The following is a 24930-nucleotide window of genomic DNA, read 5'->3' on the forward strand; positions in this document are numbered from 1 at the left end:
ATACCAATCTTTTTTTCAAAAACTGGTAATAGTTTTATAATGCATACCAAATCCCTTTTCAAACCTCAATTCCCCAACCTGTATAGGTAAGCAAATAATTTATAAAACTAAATTTCGTCAGCAAAGTATATCTAAAAAGTAGATGTTCGCACCTAAAAGTTGTTCAGAGTTTTTAAAGGAATACCGTGTATTTAATATCCATGGTCAAGCCCTAGACTATATGGAATCTGCCCAAAAACCTGAGAGTAATATTTGATAGTAACCATAGCAAGACATATCCAACACTTAAAGTTCTGTATGTGAATAAGCATATCTCAAACTAAAAGAAAAAATGTATGTGAAGCCTATGTTATCTCTTTTTTATTTTATTGTCTTGTTTAATTTATACCACAGGTTGCAAATGATTCTACAAAATGTTAACTGAAAAATAGTATAATTAAAGGAATATATCCCGATTCGTAAGTCTAAAGAGCAAGCTACTACAAAACTAAATGTTTCGGCATTATTGACAGCTCTTATACGACTTACACAGAATGTCGTCTGTCACTATATAAGAAACGAGTGAAAATTAAAATTGCGACATTGTCATGTTTGATCAGTCATCGACTTTGAGTTTTACGTTAATGAGTTATAACATCCAGTATAAGGAAATCGAATTGGCTCAAAGTTAGTAATGTATTTTAATATTTAATATTAGTGTTTATTTTCTAATTATTAAAATATGTCTCGGAGAATATATAAAATTAAAATAAATTTTTAAAGCTGATATATGGGTGATTCTTAAAAAAAATAACCTTTTTTGAAATGCCTCGATATCTGACCTTAATCTTTATACGAAGCTTCACTTATAATGCTGTAAAATGTTATAATAAGGTTGTGAATATTTTCTCAAAAGAGGCGAATATAGAAAACTTTAAAAAAATGGCAAAATCCAACCTATTGTCCATCCAGTGGAGCTGAATGTTAAATGCAATTTTTTTGTATCTTTACTCTAAAGAAAATAATTAAGCTATCGTTGATTATATTCATAGTTTTTTTTTGGTATGTAGTTATGGTTAAGTTGAATAGCTAGTAAAGCTAGACTTCACCATTTAGGCGCTTACTTTGCCTTTTTGTATTTATGAATATTATTTCTACATATTATTGGAATTTCTTAATAAGAACTTTATTTATTTATTAGAAAATTTAATGTTAAAATATGACATAACATAAAAACTGATTCGACTAGAGAAAACCACGTGTTCCAGTTTCGCAAAAGTATAGAGCGCATGCGCATAAGATGGCGCCATGGCAATTTGAAACTGATGCGAAATTGTTGGCGGAAAACTTTTCAGTTTGGACTCGAACGCGACCTTAACGCTTCGCTGCCGGAAAATCAAGAAAATTCGAAAAATTATATGCCGAACCGCGCGACCTGCTGGCGACGACTGACTACGCATTTTACTTGGGAAGTAAGTTTTTTACCCTACAGTAGATAGAAGTTCCTCAATGTATTTTTATATGGCAACATTTTTTATCATCTTAATCACCTTGTTTGTTTTCTAGTATTATTTTATATTAATATTTATTTTTTTATAACTTTATTATTCAAGTATTTATTTATGAGACAAATATAATAAAATTAATATAGAAAGAGCTCCTAAATAGAAGCGTAGGGTTTTTTCTTGAATTGCCATTAAACTAATTATTCAATTGTAATTTATTTGATTCTTTAAACAAATTGTTAAAGTAATAATGTATAACAAAATGTATGTTTCCAAATGCTAATAGCTATGATACTATTATGCTTTATTGACTATTTATATAAGTGAACCAACTTATAGGTCTTCTGGATATAGATTTATTTTCCAGTGCAGTGAATAGAATACAAATCTATTGTGCTGACCCTAATTTGTAGTTATTTGAAAAATAATAATTAATTGAGTCCAATAAACATCCGAGAGCTAGTCAGGATCGATTATAATATCCATTGATGACAATTTTATTTATTCTTAAATATTTGTTATCAAAAATAGGCCTTACAGGATGAGTTAATAAAATTACATAGGAATGAAAAGATATTTTTTTTAATAGTTCAAAAACATTATTTGCATTTTGCAACAAATATGAAAATTCAAAGTGTTTTGGATTAAGCGTGAATGTAAGTGTGAGTCTGTCTTTTTTTTCTAAAAAAAAATCATCGGACCGGTTTATTAATATTTTAAATTTTGCTTTTTTTTGTTAAAAACAAAGATACACAGTGTGTCCGAAAAATAAGATATAACGTCATCATCGATTTTTTTTAAATAGTAACCCAAATTTTTTATTCCATATTTTTAAAACGAGCTCTTTTCTGATAAATTAATGTTGATGCTGAACGGAGAAGCAAATCAACAAATTTGCATACTCAACATCCAGAGAAAATAAATGTTGGGCAGGAATTGTAGGCCCAATTTTCTTTGAGCAAAATCTAAATAGAACAAGATATTTACAGTTTTTATAAGAGGAACTAATTCCAAATCCAGCTGCTCTGTGTCCGGATCAAATAAAAGCTTATATGGCAAAGAGGAATATCTTGTTACAACAAGATGGTGCCTCCTCATTGGCACGTCCTCTTCGAAACTATCTTGATACTATATTTCCAGGCAGGTGGATGGATAGAAGAGGATCTTTTGAATGATCATCAAGATCTCCTGATCTAACTCCTTTAAATTTTTTTCTATGGGAATATTTGAAATCCAAAGTTTATGTGTTCAAGCCTGCATATATAGAGGAGTTGAAAACCAGAATAAGGCAAGGTAGATTAATTTCTCCAGAAGTTATAAATAACATTCAAAACGTATTTCAAGTACATTTAGGACATTACCAAATAGTAAAGGGGCTACATTTTCAACACATATAAAAGGAAAAAATGTTGAGTAAATTTTTGGTTTTTCTCAAAAACAAGGTATTTTAATTATTTTGGTACTTGTAAGTCATAAAAAAAAATTTCAGTTTTGTATAATCATCGCTAACAACATAATATGTATTTTAATTTTCGGACACATCTTATTTTTAGGACACATTGTATAACTTTTAACAAAAAAGTTTTTTTAAAAGCGACTTTAATTTTTTTTTGTAAAATTAAATACTTTACGTTTTAATATTTTTTTAAATGCGTTCAAAATATTATATTTTCTAAATTATATGGCGGGTCATAAAAAATTGACTTAATGAGGAATGGTATTTGTCATTTGTTCTTGTAAATATACCTCACAAAATAAAAACCCGCGTTTTCTACTACTTTTTATTTGTGCATATTTCTACTTAGCCATGTTTTTTTCACAAGTGTTTTCAGGAAGCAATTTAATTTTAATTTTAAATATGAAAATACAGCATAAGTGTTAAAATGGCATTTTTTGTTTCACAAACATAATTTAGCATTGTGTCAATTTGCATATATCTATTGCATCTTAAAATAAGTCATTGCTCTATTCTACATGAATTGTAACCTGTCAGTTTTGTAGTTTGGAATGCTAAACAAAGGTGCTGAGCAAAAATTTAGAACTTATATAATAATACTATTATATATAAGCAATATTATAAATTATTTTTTCATAATTCTTGCAATAAAATTATTTTTTCTAAAAACTTCAAGGGTTATAAAAATATGAATAAAAACTGAGGTTTAACCACAAATAATACCTAAATATTTAATATTTTATTTGTAGTGAGTACTTCCAATATTTAAAAATACATATATCCATTAAATCATATTACAACACTTATCCTATTCTTACTTACTTACTTACTTCTTACTACCAAGAATACATAATTTTGATTTAGCGGCATTAATACTAAAATTTTTATTGCATACATATATATATTTTCTATTTAAATCAACGTTTAGGTCTTGTTCCATTCTACCCCAATCTTTTCCCACATCATACATCATTTTATCATTCGTTTTACCCTTTTTTGCTACTTTAGTAATACATATTATATATGTACAATAAAAAAAGCAAAGAACCCAACATAATTCTTAAAGGGACATTGTGGTTGACAAGTTTAGCAGCTGATAAAGTGTTTTAATATTTTATAATTTGCCTTTTTTTTATATAAATATGACTTGATTCACTTTACAACTGTAACCCCAATACCTTTGGTATTTTTTTATTAAATGATTCTATTTATTCTCTCGATAGCTCTACTAAGGCCAAAAATGTAGCCAAAATAAAATTATCCTTTTTACGATTTTTTTTAACGATTTTCCTATCGTCACTAATGTTTGCATTAACAGATTTACATAATATTTGTTATTATAACGGTGACTTTTTCAATTAATTCAAGTAGGTTTTCATAAATTGGGCCTCAGGAAGAATAAAAGTACCTAATTATCTAATGCTAAAATGGCAGAATTAGGAGTTGCCTACCTAAATATTATTAAATCAGAAAATTGAAGCAAATGCAAGAAAATTGTACGAAAATTAGGTACTGATATACCAGCAAAAGGTTTAAGCTCTTTTATAAAAAAATCAAAGCTTCGTAGTTAAGATATATTTTTCCCAATTATTTTACCGAATTTCTACAATCATTTTTTTTATGTAATTCATTTATTCTCTTTAAGAATGTAGTTTGTTTTTCAAAAGATGCAATTAAAAACGTTTCATTTATATGCGAAATTAATTAAATCTTTTATAAGGCACCTGTTTCTAAGAGACCTAAATCACCTCTGGGATACACAAACTAAAATCCTAATGCATGATTGTGTCTGGGCTATATTTAACAGAGTTAGTTATATTTAATCCTGTAAAGTGAAAATATTAGTTTTAAAATGTAATTATTTATAAAAAAATTAAGACAAAAATTAGGCTAATTGATTTATTTTATTTTACCGTGTCTTCCTTATTTACCTTAATGATCTGAAACGAAAAGTTAATTAAACGAGTTCATTTACTTTCCATTAGCTTTAATGTTACTCGCTTTTCAAATCAGTCGGAATATTAAGTTAAAACGGTAACCTTTGGGTCCAAAGTATAATTGAGTTTCAACTTACTTCATTTTACTAATAATCATTTAGAACCCTTGCTCTCATCACCAGAAGGAAACTTCTGGCATCCAAGTTCTAAAGAAATAACTGAGGACTGAACTTAATTTTTAAATTAATATTATAATTTGTTCCATGACTAGTTTAAAACTTATTTTGTTAAACGAGGTGTTTATATGTTTTTTTACCACAATTAAGCCAGAACTCATAGGGCAAGGAGACCTTTTTAAGAACTTGTTAGTATAAGCTAGGAATTATAAGCCCTACTTACATACTTAAGTGTTTCATTCGGCTTACAAATGAGGAAAAAGTTGTTAGTCGGGTAATTACAAACATTGTAGCACTAGGTCATAATTCTTGTTCGTAAATAGGTCTAGCAGCATTAAACTACCGGTCACAACTCAATAAACCTAATTTATAGAGCATTAATTGTCCGTTTGATACAATTTATTCTTGTATATGTCCTCTTATCAATGAAAAGGCGCAAAAGTTACTACGAACATAAATAAGGTCGAAAAGAGAGTTGAAATCTATATTTATTCTTTGCAGCTTCATTTGTTGAGATTTATTGACACTAATAAAAAAAACAAAACAACATTTTCGAAACGGTAAGGTTGTTTTCTGAGATTTTTGAAATATAATACCGTAAATCCGTCTTGTTCCTGTGACAGATAATTGATTGATATTGTGGAGAATTGACTACCGTATATTCTTTAAGAGATTTATGAAGTCTGATATTTATTATGAATTATATGAATCTTGTAAATAGTTAAGTGAGAATAAATGCATAAAGAAGCACAATGAAGAATTTATGGGATTGTATAAAGAGTTGGTTAGAACCGTGATATCTATTGCTTCGTTTTATTTTTAGTAAGTCGATTTATTGTAAGCTTTTATAACTTGCTTAGATTCCAATTTTTATCAGTATACTTTAACGTAATTAGGAAAAGGATTCTCCACTTAAAAAGGATGTTAAAGGTAGTAATTAAATATTTAAAAAATAATAAGATTAAACTAGAGTAGTATGTTTTAAAAAACTAGCTTTCATTGTCCTTATTTATCAACATTTTTGACTTATGCTTATGATTTTTGACTATGCTGCTAATATGTTAATTGCAAAAGATATATTTGAAAATTGGACCTAATCATAATAAATTAACTGTAAACAGCAAGGAGAATTTATTTATTAAAAATGACGTTATTCGTTTAAGCTACCTCGCAAAATTTATTATACCACATATTTTAGGGCAAATAATGAAAATGCTTGTTTACTTTCTTGGACACATTTTTCCTGGATATGAAACCCATTTCGCATAAAGAAAATTATGCCTTGTCGGTCTAAGGTATACGGCAGCCAAAACACATGTGGATGTAACCCACATTGTTTCATGCCAAGAATTTTACGCTCTTGAATTATACAGAATTGAATGGTCGCCTCACATTTTATTTGACTGAATTGTTTAATTTAAAATTTGTTATAAATATCACTACATAAATTATTGTTGCTAAACTGTTTAGTTTAAAAGATATAAAGAAATTTAATATAAAAATAAGACTATGCCAAGGCTATTTGTCATATAAGACTGTTTTTTTTTTGATATTGTTTTTTAATTGAATTTTACGATTTTTTCATTTTTTTTTAATGTGCTTTAAAATTAGTTAAACAATATTATTATTTAATATCCTGATAGTGAACAAAAAATTAACATCGGAACTAATAGGATATATCTGCAGGTTAATTTGAAATAATTTTTATTTTCGCTTTCTTGATCGGTCTGCATGTAAAAAATAAAATACTAAAGTTTATATCATTTTATCAAATATAATAAAGATTTATAGATTCCAATATTATTTTGAAAAAATACGCATTAATCACCTGATTACATATAGTACACTGGATTTGGTATGCGTCTAGAGAACTGAACCTTTGTATGTGCATAAACAAAATAACAAGTTGGTAAATACATTATCAAATTACTATTCGCTATACTTATAAGCCAATCAATAAATAAAAACTAGAACAATATATCAAATTTTTTATAGTTACTTAAGATGAACAGTTTACATCTATTCAAAATATTGTAAGTTTGTTATGTTCTTTGTATGTGGTAAAATATTATACATTTTTGGGCAAAAATAAATTATTCTTTTGTATTATTTATGTATTTATTTATATTTTTAATTATTTTTGCATATATATAACTTCTAAGATACAGTCATGACCTATTAGAGGCTTTACTAGAACCTTATATAATGTAGAATAGGAAACATCATGTATATAAATTCCATTAAATTGAGGACTACCTACTAGTAGCAGTAAGAGAAAAGGAAGGAAAAGAGAAAAGATTATATAATTTATTTAGAAATAATTTAAAAGTTAAGCTATCTGAAACTAGCTTTTACTAATATTGTCATGATTGATAGTTCCCGATCTCACTTTAGCGCATGTGTCTCCAAAAAGTGACTAAAAAAAATTATATTTGTAATGCTTAATACAACTGATTTTTAATAAATCTATTTAAAAATTTCTTTACAATCTTAATTTCCAAAACGTGTTTTTTTGAAACTTTGGTCAGATTCAGTCACGTTTTAACCTTAAAATTTAAAGCTCCATAAAAGACCAATAATCAATTCGTTATAGAGGGCGGATGATTTTAATTATGAATCAGTTACTTTTAAAACATAGAAGCTAAAGGCTTCTACTTTTCGATACTTTAGATCTCTAAAAAAAGGACAATTTTTAGTAAAGGAAATTTTTATATATATTTTATAACATAAAAAAATCATTAAAATCTTTACAATAAGCGTCTATATAACCTACCAAATTTCAATAATGGATTATTAAACACAAAATTTAAATCCATTTTCTTCCTTTTAAGTAATTTATAATAATTACCAGAAATATTAACCAGCCCGACTGATTTGGCTTTTTACAACCTAAAAGAAAATTTCCTAGAGCCATTTGTCAAAATTCATAAAAGCCTTTGTGTTGGTATTTAAGCGAATATTTTAGATAGCAGTTAAGGAAGGGGTTTCTTTTCTCAAAGAATTTTTGGTAATTAAAATTGCTATTAAACGAGCGAAACATAAAAAAGTACCTTAATCATTTTTAATGAATGAATATTACAACCTTTAGTGTAAATAGATTTGTTAATAATAACAATAAAATTAATAAAAAATTAGTATATTCACGATTGACGATTGAAAACTGGTGGCATATAGAAGTAGTAAATATATTATATTATATTATATGTGTTGTCTAAATGGCGACTTTAATAACTTCTTGAACAAAACTAACGTTTTTGTAAATATATTTATTCTCTCTCTATTTAATTTTTTCCAAATTAAGTGATGACTGTGTTTTTTGCATCATGTGGTAAACGGGTCCTTGATCAGAGGGACCTTAATCTCTAATAATCAATGGTGTAAGATATCCCATATACAAGAACTTATTTTCTTTACTGCTGACTGTTGTTTATATTGCTTCTATCTGACATTTATTTCTTGAATACTAAACTTGATTTTTTTGCACAGTTTCGAATATTTTTGTTCCTTTTTTAACAAAATATATTGTTAAATAAACACTAAGAAAATTGACCAGATACCATTTTGAAAATTTGTAGATATTTTTTGGACGATTTCGTTGCACACCTATTTCAGAGTTTTTTTAAACTCTTATAAGATTATGAAAAATAAAATATTTTTTGAAAATATTAATTTTTTTTCTAATTAAACAACACAGTATTTATCTTAAAAAATTAACCAGATACCATTTTGAAAATGTGTACCCTGGATAATTTGGTTGGGTACTTATTTCAGCGTTTTTCCAAATTTATGCAAGATTTTGAGAAAAAAAATATTTTTGAAAATATAGGTTTCTTTTCTACCTTCATAACACAATGTTCACAAATCAAAAAATTGACCAGACGTTTTTTTGAAAATTTGTATATATATTCCACAGACAATTTGATTGGACACTTATTTTAGTGTTTTTTCAAATTCGTACAAGAATTTGAGTAAAAAAAATATTTTTTGAAAATAATGATTTTTCTTTTTTAATTAAACGACACAATATTCATAAATTGCCCAGACGCAACTTTGAAAATTCATACACCTATTTCCTAAATAATTTGGTTCGGTTGGGTTGGGTTGGGTCAGCGTTTTTCAAAATTTGTACAAGATTTTAAGAAATAAAATATTTTTTGGAAATATTGATTTTTTTTTCTAATTAATTATACGACACAATGTTCGTAACTCAAAAAATTGACCCAAATTTGTACACATATTATCTGGATAATTTTCTTATTTATTAACTTTTCATGTTACTTACGTTATTTGTTAACCATTACCATATGTATTTCGTAAATTTAATTAAAGTGGTATTTTTGCGGCTAAATATTCTATGTCATGTTTATAACCTCGCTGCCTTTATTAAAGGTTTAGAGTAATGTATAAGGTAATTAATATGCTGAAAGAGAACTACATAAATGGGTCATAATTAAAGTGTAAAATGGGTAATAACACTAGATTTATTTAAGACATTCACTGCGACTATTAAAAGTTTTGGTTTTAATTTTAATGTTAAAGCTGCATTTAATTAAATTTATAAGTTAAATAATTAAATATATACATACTTAGAATCGTATCCAAAATGCAAATGTGTTAAAAAATTAAAACTGCACATTAAAAGAGACTTAAGCTATGCAATTTAAAATTATGTACATGGGGATATTGGAAACTGGTAAAGATATAGGGTAGACAATCTATCATCTACTTCTTTATACCCGGAATAGCAATGGATAGAGGGAAAGAAAGAAAAAAGTGCGTTTTATATATTCCTTAATATCCTTTGTTTATTATAAAGGATACAATATGGAAATTTTTAGAATGAGGGTAAGAAATGAACGAGAATTGATCAAAATAAAATAAAAAATAATGTAGGTCTACTATGTTAAATAAAACCGAAGTTAAATTTTTTATTTCTTATGTGCGCCATATTGAATTTTTGAATTGTCAAATTTATATTTCTCTTCACTTTTTCCATAGGGATATTTGGTGTCTATGCTACTTACCTAGATAACTGTCAAAGTAAAATTTATTGTCAGTTTTAAGGTTTTAAAGTGAGTTTCAACATGAATATTTTCATTTAAAATAGTCGGCCCAGATTATTTTTTACTTTATTGTCAAATTCACCCTCATTTCTTACACCCACCCTGAAAATTTCGTTATTTTATCTTTTATAATAAACAAGATTTAAAGGATTTTATAAAACGTACTTTTTTTTCTCTATTTATCTGGCAATGACAGATTATTTATCGGCACTTGAATATACAATTTTTTTCTTATTTGGTTCATCCTATATCTTTAATCGTTTCCATTATCCATGTGTACATAATTTTAAACAAACCCTCTATAATTCTTTTAAAAAACGTTCATTTTTTTTTGATTATTGAACACATCTTTATAAAAAATGCTTTTATTGTATATTTTTTGTATCTTACTGCAAAATATATAAGATATACTTTTTTAGTAATATATCACGGAATATGAAAACACATTGAAAGAGCACTTAACCTTAATCGAATTCAATTCAACTGATACAAGCCTATAGAACGCATTTTTATTTAAATATAAGACATGATGAATTTTAGTCGATATAGAATTAATAAAAAGACATGCTGTCTATTAGCACGTAATTTATTACTGTTTGTTATGGCTGCTACTCTGTGTAATTTTTAACACTTGACTTTTTATGAATTTAAATGTCAGATTTGCTTTTTAAATACCAGTACTGTAAAAGTATAAACCTTGGACAGTGTGTAAAATGAGTAATTTACACATGATAGTAGGAAAAAATATGTAGCTATCACGATGAACTAACTATATACATATATTTATCTCATTTTAAAAAGATATTACAAATTATCAAAATAAAAATAATATTATAAAAACTTATCTTTATTTGTAATCTTTAGTATGATAAAATTTCTCAAAAAAATGTCATTTAAGAAAAATTACTTGGCAATTTTTCAATTCGATTCTATGTATTCGCTATTCATTCAGTATTATGTAAATATTAATAAAGCCAATAATTTTAATGATATGCAAACACCACTTTTTACATACTTAAAATAAAAATTAAAAAAATAACAAGACACATATAATAACAATCATAATTACAATATTTAACTTACCATTCCATGTATTCGTTCTATATATCTTGACATATCCTGCTTTTCAAATATTTATCTTGAGTTTAGATTATTTATCGATGAGGAATGGCAGTAAGATTCGCTGTTCAAATACTATAGAATACAAAATTATTATAAATTATCTAAAAACTGAATTGTGTCTCACTTTGTAAAAAAATGTAAAGGTACTACTAGTACTGTTCGATTAAGAGTAATAGACCCGAATAATACAAGACCTACACGGGTCATTAAGGGACATGTGATCAGTTTAAGTGCTGGCAAATATTTAAAACTAAACTAAATCATATATTTCCTACTAATGCTACCATTTATTTAACACATGTCACGCTAATAAGCTTAAAAAATATTAATAATACATTCATTATGGAATACCCTGTTCCCAAAACTTACATAGAACAGAAATGTTTAACAAATAAGTCGGTACACGTCCTCCTTTAACATAAATCTAAAGTTAATGTCCCGTTACGAAACTTACATAATGGACGTGTCCAATTTGTCAGGTACAGTTTAACACTTAAATTGATAGAGAGTGATTGCACAAAAAACAACAATGATTGATTATCGCATACTTTGGATAAAGAACATTGTTTTAATGCGTAATATTAACGAGTACAGTTATACCTTTTAATATGACAGTCAGCTGGAATATTATGCCTCATTTAAGTGGCTTCAATAATACTTTAATCAGCATTTAATATAATTTAGAATATGTAAATTAAATGTTGCCTACCAAATATTTCTTCTTTACCTGTGCCCTAGGAACTTCTCTTTAAATTAGTCAATTTCCCTTGAAATATCGATTTACTCTAAACTTAGTTAAGCAATTTGATATCGCAATTAACAGGAAATTACCTTTGCGGCTGGATTAGAAACCCAAAATATATTTATTCTAGTTATTAATAAGAGTTACGAGTTTTATTTGGTGTTTACTGGTGATTAAAGTATAAATTAAAGGGTGATTTAATTTTTCACTTAATTTGAAGTATCTAAAAGTTTTTGTAAAAATTAACGTCCATAGTTTTTATCAGGTATAAGCACGATTTTAGGCTCCTAACGTTTTTGTTTTATTTTATGATAAATTTTTGTAAATCGCTAAAAAAACACTATAAAAGATTAATATGTTGCCTTTAAATGTATAGAAAGTTCAATCTGCTATGATCTCTAATATTACGATATTCTGTAACAAAATAAATAAGCCTAACTGATACTAAGTGTAGTAGTATTAGTATGTACTTAAATATATAAAAAACACTAATACTTTAATATAGGATATTATACACAAGAATTTTTAGAGTGTATACTAGAATCCAGAAATGCCTTAATATATTAGTGCCTCCACCTTGAAAATATTCTAGCCGACTTACTTTACCTAGAGTTTCACCCTGCATAAGTTGTATACAATCACAAATAAGTTAATTGGAACTAGCGTTGCAGTACATATAATCGTTAAAAATTATGACATCTTATAATATATTAATTTTTTTTCAGACATAATTCAACTTGTAACTATGCTTTTTAAAAGTCAAAGGAAAGAGAGCAGAGATCTATCATCATGAAACATGACCTTGAAAACTCTTCTTGGCAGTCGTTTCTTTTGTCTAACTCTACTTATGTTTCCCAGTACCATATTTGGATTGCCATCTGTAGTACGAATAGGTAAGTTCTTCATTCTGATTTTATATTATCAAAATTTGGCGCTAAATTTAGGTAAAATAAGCATTTAATTAAAATCTAGATTCATAATTATTCTTGTATTGAAATTATCATAAATTGGATGTTTGGTTTATTTTTAATGTTTTTCTTAGCGACTATTATAATAATGATCTGAAAATATTTTCTTTTTTAAGTTTAGTTTTTTGGCACGAAAATATACAGGAACAATTGAATAAATGAAATTTAAAAAATCGGTATTATGTAAAGTGGATAATTTATTATAATAATTAACAAAAAAGTTTAAAAAATATGTTTTATTGCTTAATAACACCAAATTTTTTTCTTTATATTTTTACATAACCTATTATTCGAACAGTTAATCCGGCATTCAAAAAGGTCTTTGAGGAAAGCTTAAAAACGAAAACGTGTATCCAGCCCCTTTGCCGATTCTGGATTAGATTTTCTGGGTGAACCGTAACATGGTACAGAAAAATTTATAAAACAAAAAATGGAGATAATTCAATTCTTTAAAATTCTCTTTGCGGGAGTGAAACTGTACATCTAATGAAAACAAAATTACAAAGCACCAAATTATTTATTTTTTTTTGTAACTTTGGCTTTAATGTTTTATGCCTCATGGTTTAGCCAGTAAATTAAATTCAAAGTTCGTTAAAAAACGGCAAAAGGTAGAGAACTACTGTTTTTTAACATTTACTTATAGACCACGGACAAAAAGCAAAACCTCCATGTTCTTTTCGAATTTTAAATCCAGATTAATTATATTATGTAAGGTATCTATATATCCCAAAAGGTCTTTAAAAAATCTTACTACTTGTTCCTTATTAAAATAGTCCGACTTAGAGCAACTTATCTTACTCCGAAATTGCTCCGATTTTAGCGGATTTAATAAAAAAATTTAAAATGTTCCTCATTTCCACGAATACAAATATTTACACGCCTAAGATTAATATTTTATACATTTTAAAAGTAGTCGCATTTTACATCCACTTAAAAAAATATTATTTCAAGTATTGTTTAGTAATTTTCATAGCTTCATAAATCACACTATTAATAAAGTTTAACAACATTAAAATTTTATTTCTTTTTCCATTGGCTGTACAATGTACCAATAAAGAATATACCGCTATGTTACTAACAGTTCACAGTTATTGTTCACTCTTGCAGTAATAAAAATTAAGTGTAGTTTCAACCTAAAAATAACAAAAGTTATTTATTATACTTTAGACTGCAAATAGATCAACATTTCAGATGTTGGGATTGTTAAAATTTGTTAAAACTACTTCGAACAAATTAAGCCGCAATATTTACAAATTTAAACAACTCAAAGGCTTTCTTAGTATTATTGACTGTACAGGCATCAATATCTTCAATTTGCTACCACCGAAAGTTAAAAACATAAATCATTTTAATATCTTTAAGTATAAAGTTAGGGAATATATAGCGGATAAAATAGTAGCATTGAAAAACGTGTGAAATAATTAACGCAGTTATAGAGTGAGAAAGAAGAAAAACTAATGTTTAGGAACGGCTTTGCTTTTATTTTTCGTTAGTTGCCGGTGATGTGTCATTTATTTGGATATCAAGCTCCTAAGAGCTTTTGTGCTTTAGTTCTATGGAAGAATTTCTAAATTGGGAATTTTTGAATTTAATAATAAAAGTTAAGAGTTATTATATTGTATTGTAAGGTTGGGTTATTATCAAGTCATGTCGGGAGTGTATAAGGGTGTACTCTGAAAGATTTGCAAATAGGTGTGTTTTAAGACATTTACCGTTTGCTGTCTTCAGGAACTGATCACTTAACTCCCAATACCACGAAATTATGGAATTATAGAACGTATTGAAGAGATTTCGGGACTAAGCACCGGGCGAATAGGTATGAAAATGAGAGTATCCAAAAATGTCGTTAATAAAGTGAACAGAGAATAGTTGTTATATCCGTACCTTAAAACGCCAATTCAAGATCTCTTAACCAAAGATAATTTGTAATTTCATTCATGTACGAAGAGAAAGAAACTTAAACCAATTTGTTTTTTTACCAATGAAGCTTGTTTTACGAAGAGAGGTACATAATTTTTATATGAACACGTATATGCTCAAGAGAATTCACATGAAGTAAGAAGATACCACTTTCAATACAAATATAATATTAATGTATAATTAGCAATTTCAATATTGGTCTTGAAATTCATCTATTCAAGATTAATGGGTGAAATTTATCAACATCATCTACAAAACACTTTACCCAATTTATTGGAAGATTTATTTCTTTAACTTTGCAGATGATTTATACATGATGGTGCACCATTACATTTTTAATAAATGTCAAAAATTATTTGAATAGTCGAACTAAATAAGTGGATAGGTCAAGGTGATGATGCCCCTGTAAATTGGCTCTCACGTTCTCCAGAATTAATTTCTAGCAAGAGGAGCTATGGCAACGCATTCAAGATGCAACAAATAATCTTCGAGCTAACACAGAAGTTACGCAGAGAGTTAATTTTAATTTTCTTAGACCTGTAAGTCTAGAAATTTTTATAAAATCCATATTGTTTGAAAAATTAATTTCGTGATCAAATAAAACAACTACATTTTTTATTTAAGATATTTGAATATATCTTTGTGACATCAAATATCTACAAATCAAATTGTCGCTAAGTTAGGCTAAATTAGGCGGGTTTTAATATAAGAGCCTTCTTTATTTAATTTTGATGAGGAAATTGTTTATTTCTAGCAAAAAAGTCCGAAACTATCCTGAGAAAAAAATTACGGACATTTAAAACCATTAGAAGTGCAGTGTAAATCGCCTTTCGATGGCCACATTAAAAGTCGACTTTTAAGTTTACCGTCCTGTCGGAATTGGAGCACTTTTGGACTAAGGTCAGTTGCTTTTATAAAGATATTTGGGGGTACCCTGTATATAGATCAACTGTATTAGGCATATTTCTTACCAAGGTTTAACAGAAAAAAAGTCAGGTCTATTTGGAGCATAATTTTTATATATATAAGGCCTCAGTGCTAATTTTCAAGTGCACAGAATTGAGATTTTTATAATCGAAACCCTTGTAACAGCGATATACATGGTAATTTAGAAGAAAATCTATTACAGGTTCAACATAATGGGGCATCCTTGTTATGTTATTCTAGTTAGGTGCTAGTTAGAAAACAATTATCCCATTGCGTGGACTAAGAGGTAAGGTCCTGTTGAAGGTCCTTTCGTCTCTATATTTCTTTTTCTAGAGCGTCTTAAAATCTGCATTTAAGCCGCCACCTGACTAAGCAACTAATGAATTTTTAAGAATGTCGAGCTATTTTCAGAGGAACATTTGTAAATGACTGCTGTACATTGAAAAAATAGACTAATATAATATTGGTTTCAATATAATGGCAATTATTTCCAATATTTCTAAAATTAACAATTAAAACTACATTCTTATTTTAAGTAAATAAGCTAAACCATTTTTAAGAGCTTTCAGAGAATGGCTTATAAGCAGAGGGTTGTTAGTAGAGATAATAAAGTTGAAGTGGCTGTGCATAAACTCTTATTAATAATTTAGTTTATATTTTAAATAAACATCGGTTAATTTATTTCATTATTGGTTATATTACTCTACGAGTATTTAAACAATAAAATCAATATTATTTTTGCTCTTAATGGGCCCTAGTGTTTTTGTACGCATTCTTATAAAAACACGTTTTTCTCCTTAATACTGTTCTCATACCACATTAAACCCAAGAACTTTTGCCACTGTCACATGCCGGGAATTTTCACAACCGGGAACATTCTCCAAAAAAGAAAATATTGGGTGCCCCTACTTTTAGTAGTAGTGCTTTCCAATTCGCAAGTAAAGCTCGTAAAGAGCGGATAAAGTTTGCGAGGTAAATAGAGATTTTGGGAACGACACCGAAGTTTTAGATAGTTTTACGATAATACTGTATAAAGTTTATGTAAAATTAGTTTTAGGTCGGCATGTTGTCTGACCTTTTTTTGACCAAGAGAGAATTGGTCGCATTACAATTATATAAGTCAACAATGGGAAATTTATTTAGATTTTAATCAGAAAAACTTACTTGAAATGAGGGATTAAAGTTGCAAATTATTGTACGCTCGAGAAGTTTTATACAACGAAGTTATGAATTTAAAAGTACTTTTCTAATTAGTTATTTTAGCGTGAGATTCGCCTTTGAAATTTTAAGTGGCATTTCTCATTAACCCTTCTTGTTATTTTTTAGTTAACCAGAATTATTTTTCACGCATTTATAATTTGAATTTAAATAAAGGCTACCTTAGAGTATTCTATAATTAGTCTATTAAACAACTAATATATGGTGAGTACTCGTATTTTAGTATTTCTAGTTATAGTTTTTTATTTTATATATGGTATAAGGATGACTTATGGATTTAAATATTTCACACGAGATTGCAAGATACATGCACACAGTATTTTATGTTTACTTAAAATTTAAATAAAGTATATGAAGCATATTAAAGTTTTAAGATCAAAGTAAGGTACTAATAATTTGTAATATAGAATCGAGGAAGATTCGTGCTAGTTTTTTTCTTTCGAAGTACTCGCTGATTGATTGGCTTTTTTGCAATTTGGTACTATGTAGATAAGTGTGTATCGAAGCAATATAAGTTATGCGTAATTTTACAAGCAACATGTTTAATAATAATATATATTTTTTTTATATAATATTTAGTATTTATAAAATAGTATTTATCTTGTTATTTCACAGCTTACAGAATACAACCTAGGCGTAAAACTTACAAAATATATACAGTGTGTCCGAGGATGATCAAATTTATACGTAAAAATTACAAAAAATTTTGGGGTTAAAATTTAACCGTTTAGCATCCTGCTCTGCTTGATTAAAAAATAAAATTTAGTATATTTTTATTTTTTTTTTAAATCAAGCATGCCTTGATACGAGCATTTTTTAAATTTTATTAGTAGGCAAAGTAGTATTTCTAGGTAAGATCTAAAAAAAGTTTATAAGAAAAAGTTATTTAGAATGCAAAATTATGCCCGAATATCGAGTTTCATAATCATAGGCCTACTTTGATTTTACGTAAAAGGCATGCTTGATTTAAAATAAAAATGTGAAAATATAAAAAAAATAAAAATATGCTAAATTTTATTTTTTGATCAAGCAGGGCTGGATGCTAAACGGTTAAATTTCAAATACAATTTTTTAATCATTTTTACGTATAAATTCGCTCATCCTGGGACACACTGTATATTTATTTAAAAAACTTTTTTCTTAATTTAAGAGATTAGTTCTATAGTTAAGACAATACAAAAAATTAAAAGTGTCTTATAATAGAAGCTACATTTTATAATAATAGAGTTTCAATAAATTATAATTAATTGCTTTATAGTAATTTATGTGGTATAACATTTTTGGTATAAATGGAAAATATATTAACATTTTAAATTAGTTCTGTTACATTAAGTTTTATTAACTAAATAATTAGTCAATATTCTACAATTTTTTTAAAAATTAACTTTTGAATTATAAAAGAAAGTTGCTTACTTAATTTTTTTAAATGGTTCATCAAATTTGATCGTTGGTTAGAACCATTTTTGAGACAGTATATAGGTGACTGCATATATACCTGTATTTTAAAAAAACGATTAGATAATTTTCTATCTCTAATAGTAATCTTCTGATATTATAATTTACACCTAAAAGTATCTTCCTATTCACACAAACTGCAACTTTTAAGATATATATTTAATGAAACTAAACGAGAACAATAAAATGATGTACAAAATTGTTAATAGGGAATCTAAACATAATAAAAATAAATTACATTTTAGATATAAAAATATCTAAAATGTAATATAATTTTTATATATATCGGAAAAATAATGTCAAGTTATATGTAGTACAAGTAACAGTGTTTTTCGCGCTAATATGTTTTTAAGGTCAAAACCACAATATGAAATTAAAAAATTGTTCTAGTTACCAGATCACTAGAAAATATTAAAAGAGGAGAAATCATATACCCATTTTTTGTAAACAGTTTTTAAATTATCAATATATCTTTAAAAATCCAAAATATTATTGGCCAATTAAAAAGGAGAAAGATAAACTTATATACTAATTTTTATATTAAAGAATTAGATTCTTTTAAAACTCCTTTACAAATGCTTTTTATGTAGCAAAGCTATTTAATAAGACACCATATATCAGAGGTCTAGAAAAGACTGTATATTTTATTCAGATTTACATCAAGGTGTATTTTATCCCAAAAAAAAAAATATATATATATACATATTTTTGTTGAATCCCAAAGACAGCTTAATAAAGGTTGCAGTATGGACACCTAGACATCAGATTCGTATTCTGAGTTTATTTTAAATTTTCATGCAACAAAACTTATCAACCAAGGCGCCAACCTTTTTTAGAATATAAAGTAAAGTTAACCAATTAAGTTATGCATAATTTTACAAGCAAAATGTGTATTTGCAACTGGGAACAGATATTTATTAGTTTAATATTTTTTGGTTCTTAAATTATTTCTTAAATTAATTTAATAATAAAATTGGTTCTTAAATTAATTAATATGCATTTATGCTCTAAGGTATGTAGAAAAGAAATATATGATTTTTAAAAAAGGTTTTTTTCTATACTGCTTTTTAGTTTGATGTCTTTGATAACTTTTTCTGTCAAAGGAATAGTCTAGAAAGCGGAGTAGTTACCTCTAGGCGTTTTAATCTCCGGCTTAAAAGATAGTTGTTGTAAAAACCTCAAGCTTTACTGTATATTTAGCCTCACGTATAATGTAACCATGTCGCAAAATGTAAAGCCTTACATGGATACATTTTTAAGGAAACAACTTATTTCTTATATATTAGTATAAAGTTTTTTAAACTTACCCCAAGACGAGTCAGATATTTATCAAATAAATTTGCTTTCCAAACATTTCTAAACTGTTTAGCTTAAATCAAAAATACACCATAATTAATTTTTTCTTTAAAACTTAGAGACTGAAACTTCCAAAAAACTTTTTTTCATTCTACATTAATAAATTCATAAATACAGTAAATAGTTCTAATTTAAAATATAAAATAAAGCATTATTTTTAAAAGGAAATAAATTTCTTCTCTGTTAAATAATACAGGGAATTAATTAACTTTAAATCATAAACTTCGTAACGTAAGGTTTCATAATATAATACAAATTACGTTACTATACATACTTAATTAATGTTGTTTTTCGAAATAACTTTAACAGACCTGAATTAGTGTCCCATGCGAATAATAAATTGTTAAATAGATCGCTAGTAAAATTAAATTTTCCCCAGGGGAAAAGCAAAGAGTTTGAAATACCAACAAGTAGCAGATTCCAGATCCTAAGACAACATTTTGGCGGTCGTAATCTCTCTCCCTTAATTATTAATTTTATGCAAATAGGAACGGATTCGTCGCCTTCTTTAATATTCATGAGGTTTGTATCTTTATTGCAGCACAAGATTCAATTTTATTTGAAAATAGCCAGGTTGGGAATTGTCGTTTTCATTTGATTTGGGCTTTTTCAACCTCTTCCTTTAGTTCATTATCTAAATTTGTTTCGTTTTGTGAATACTAAGCTTATATGCTTTCTATGTTAAAACAGAATTTTATTTTTTGTCTATTTACGTAGAATCACGTAAAAGTAAGCAATTCTGGTATCATTTAAGAGGATAGATGGAAAATATTTATTTTTTTTTACCAAATTCATTTAATTATTAATATTATCTTTCGAGATCATTTTTAAGTAACTTATTTTAATTTTTAACATCACAGGAGTCTTACTTTGGAGTCTCTCATATTTTTTACAATTATATTTCTTTAACGTTACAAATAACACAAGTTTAACATTTGAAATATAAATATAACATTACAAATGCACGATATCCTGCTTAAAACAAATTTTCGCAAGACACAATTGAACTGTTATATCGCATCAAAATTAGCATTCATGTTTTTAAATTTTATAAACAGCTTAACACACAACTAATATAAAAATAAATAAATATTTTTAAGGACATACTAATACTACCCTAATATTGCATATGACTACAACCATTTCTGACCCTAAATGTTTCTGATTTTTGCTTGTATGGTTTCATTAATTTTAAAAATAATACAATACTAAAACAAGTGAAATAAATGTTTATTATAGTGCCTTGAAGCATGGATAAACCTATTTTAAAAACTCAGCAAAGCGTAAATAGCTTTGCTATTTTCGAAAAACATTTACCAAGATGCTTGGATTTCTTATATTTTCTTTAAGGATAAAAACAATATGTTTTCTCCATAAAATATATTTTTATTATACACATTTTGAAAGGCATAAAGTTCTTACCTTGTTGAATGGTTCCCTAGTTTATCGTAAAGTCTGTTCCTTTTTTATTTCAGGAGCGATATTTACAGAAAATCAAAAAGGAAGTGCCGCAGAAATAGCATTCCGATATGCCGTATACAAAATCAACAGGGACAAGACCTTACTACCTCACACCTCCCTTCTCTATGATATACAGTACGTTCCGGCTGATGATAGTTTTCATGCAAGTAAAAAAGGTAAAAAATAGTACTAGCTTTATAACATTATATAATTTAATAACATTGTCCAAACATCTTCTGTATTTACTGAATTTATATTTAGAATAAACTTAAATAAATTAGGCCGTTAGAGATTAATTAAGGGTGCTTAAAGAGGATTTTACAAAACAAAAGCGAAATTAGAAAACATACATTAAATATATCATTTCAACAACTGTGGGATAAGAATGTTATACTATACTTTAATGCTAGAAGTGCAATGCTTTAATCACTTCTATATTTCTGATATTTTATTAGTCATCAATTATATAAAAACGTGTCTAAGATACTATAAAGTTTAATCTTTATACTACTAAAATACAATTACAGAAACATAGTATTATAATATTTTTTATAATATTGTCACTTCTGATTTAGGTTGCAAAAAGTACTTCCAACTGGTTTTGAGCCATTAAGATACGAAAAGTAACACTGTAATAATAATATCTCCTAAAATATCAGGACACACATTATTTTTTAAGGGTACTGTATACCCGCCTTTTTAAACTAATAAGGATTTTTCTCAGATTAACAACGAAAATATTTTCTATAAACTTTTCGGATAAATTTTGTCAAAAAAATTCCTATAAATGTCGCTCAATAAATTTTTGAACTACATTTATGGCAAAAGATGTAATAATTTTTAACTCGAATTTTAGTTCTCTGCATTATTTCAAGAGATATAATTCAAATATAAAATGAAATGTATAATTTGATTTTTGCCTATGAAGATCTCCTACCTAATGAATAATGCTTTGCATAACATATACTAAATATAAGGACCATATACAATCTCGGTTAACTCGCTTGTCTATAAATAATTGTAACTTGCTTGATTGATGACTTGCTGTTTCATATGTTAAGGATTTTTTTTTCTTTTTATGGAATCATTTTTTTCAGAAGAATTTCATACAAGGTGACCCATTTAAAACAGTCTAGCAAGATATGTGGCTTATATGTGACATATTAAAAAATTCTCGGACTCGTATAGGTTTGTTTTTGGGAGGTCATATTTACATGTACATTTATCACTTGAAAAGGGAGTTATATTGTGATGCATAAAATAATTGATGTGGATAGTTCCTTATTTCTATGGTTTTATTATATTTTTTTCGATTCCATAAAAAATACTATTGCTAAGAATGTGGAAATTATTAAATTGTATTATTAAGCCATATAAATAATTTAAATAAAAGGGACGCGGATGGACATATACATCATAAATGCATCCGAAAATTAGTGGCTAAATTTCGGTAAACTGGTTCAGTCAAAAATAGAAACGGAATATTGAAAATATGATGAGAAGTCAGTTAGTAGAAATAGCTGTTCTGGATTATGATTACATTAAGCAGCAAAAAACTTTCTGATGTAAGAATTTCGCAGATCACTCTACAAAAATTTCTTAAACATAAATGGCACCTATATCCAGTTCGACTTCTTCAAGATTTAAATGATGATATTGACCACTATTTATTATTTTATGAATTAATATCTGAAATATTTCTAAATAATCCCGATTACCTTTTTAATGGTTGCTTCTCACGCGAATGCTTTTATTTTCTGAATGGCATTGTTAATAGGCATAGTTGTCATACAGACAGATTAGGAGAAGAAGTGCTATCAAATGACCCACGAGATTACTCGATTTGTCTTTCTTTGATTTCTTTTTATGAGGACAATCGAGAGTTTGTATTACCCAGCCTTAAACCCTTATTATAAACCCACCTCACTATTGAATGTTATCAAATTGCCGCTGATATTCTTTATAATATCCGAAAACACTGTGAACTGTTGCTGCAAGTATGGAGGTGAACGGGAATTATAAGTATTAACTTAACTTCTAATAAACAAAATGTAATCATCTTACCGAAAATTTAGTGTCCTTTCAACACAAAAATAAACGAGTTTAAGGTTTTTTTCAATTTTCAAATTTAAAGTCGTTAACCTTGCTGAGCTTTTCGATGAGCTTCCCAATATTTCTACTATGACATTTTAAACTCATGAAAATTTAATTTAAAATTTTGCAAGGCTTTGTCCACTCATTGCCACTGGCTATAAATAATATAAATACCCTATTTTTTGATGCTTGTATGCATTTATAATATTTTTAACGTATTAACTTTTTATCTGTTTTAATGATGACTGCGTTATTAATGTCCCGAAGATCCAATTTATAGATAAGTATATTATTTTTTATGCTTATATTAATTTTTTGTCACAAAGAAAATATTTAAATTAATACATCAACTTCGCCATTTATGAAATTCGAAACAAGTTACGATATAAAATCTTTTTACAAGACTTGAATTGCTTTTATTCAAATATCGACATTTAGATCCTAATGCTTTCCGATTGCGTATAACCGAATCCAAATAGAAGTCACGTTCAATTCTAGAGAAGTTATGCCTTCGGGAACATAGGTGAATAATCTTTTCGTAATATCTTGCGAGAATATATAACCAAAAGCAGATGTTCTTATTTAATTTTCCTAAAGAAATTACTAGTAGTTTATTTAGAGAATCATATTATACAACCATTACACAAACTCAATATTGGTTATTTTAATTACTAGAATACTATATAGGTAGGTCCAGTTTCGAGAGCGGAACATGTTTTTTAACAACGAATACGCAGATATTCATTTTTAATATATTAGTTATTCATAATATCCATATTTGCACACACCAGTATTCTCCAGAAATTCAGCCAAGATCATATGAATTTTCCATAAATGTTTGATTGGGTGTGGCTGATGTAATGTTTGCCCTCTACATATCCTGCTCTCAAAGCTACAATCAGGACTATTTGTAACGTTTTTTAATAATTATCTGCAGGATTACCTAGAGGATTCACCCTAATCAATCTAAAGCATGAGAATTAGATACAACTGAATGGCGCTCTACCTCATTTTCGAGTAGCTGTAAGCGTAAGTAAGCTGTAATACAATAATCCTTAATGATAGGAATGGCACAAATATTGACGTAGAGAATCACCTGCTCTTAATCCGCTACACTTTTAACATACTTTCTAAATCACTATTAATAGCTTGTACAAAAACAATGATATTAAATAAAAAATGTTAAAAAATAAATTGTTTTGGTGATTTTGGAGCCTTTTATGTTCCTGTTAGTTGTTTGTTCCCTTTAGAGTCGAGAATTTAATTATCTGAGTTTTTGTATTATACATTTTTCTGTACTGATGATTTAGCCCGAAATTCTAATTCAAACTTGGCAAAAAGGGAATGATATGCATTTTCGTTTTTAAGTTTTCCTCTAGACAACTCTGACACAAAACAATGATTGCATTAATTTTTCAAACTACTATAAATTATAAAGTACTAGGTGTTTAAATTTAAATATGTGAACAGATACAAACATCGAGTTTTAAAAAAATCATACGAAAAAAGATTCTAAAATGTTCAGTCGCGAGAAATCAATATTAAAACCGA

The 24930-nt window shown here is 27.2% G+C and overlaps 1 protein-coding gene across 17 annotated transcripts in view; it reads left to right on the forward strand.

Annotated features, from left to right (window-relative positions):
- Nucleotides 1-24930, forward strand: part of LOC126740013 (glutamate receptor ionotropic, kainate 2-like) — a 147337-nt gene that overhangs the window by 85557 nt on the left and 36850 nt on the right. For 7 of the 17 annotated variants that reach the window (XM_050445868.1, XM_050445870.1, XM_050445876.1 and 4 more), the window contains exons 1-3: nt 1254-1451; nt 12706-12873; nt 21300-21461. In XM_050445868.1, the coding sequence (XP_050301825.1) occupies nt 12777-12873; nt 21300-21461 (259 nt within the window). In that variant the 5' untranslated portion in view covers nt 1254-1451; nt 12706-12776. Of the gene's footprint in view, nt 1-1252; nt 1452-12705; nt 12874-21299; nt 21462-24930 lie in introns of those variants that run through there. The other 10 variants (XM_050445872.1, XM_050445881.1, XM_050445873.1 and 7 more) reach the window with 4 other exon arrangements.

Source organism: Anthonomus grandis, chromosome 8 (assembly GCF_022605725.1).
Source record: "Anthonomus grandis grandis chromosome 8, icAntGran1.3, whole genome shotgun sequence".
NCBI classification, from domain to species: Eukaryota; Metazoa; Arthropoda; class Insecta; order Coleoptera; family Curculionidae; genus Anthonomus; species Anthonomus grandis.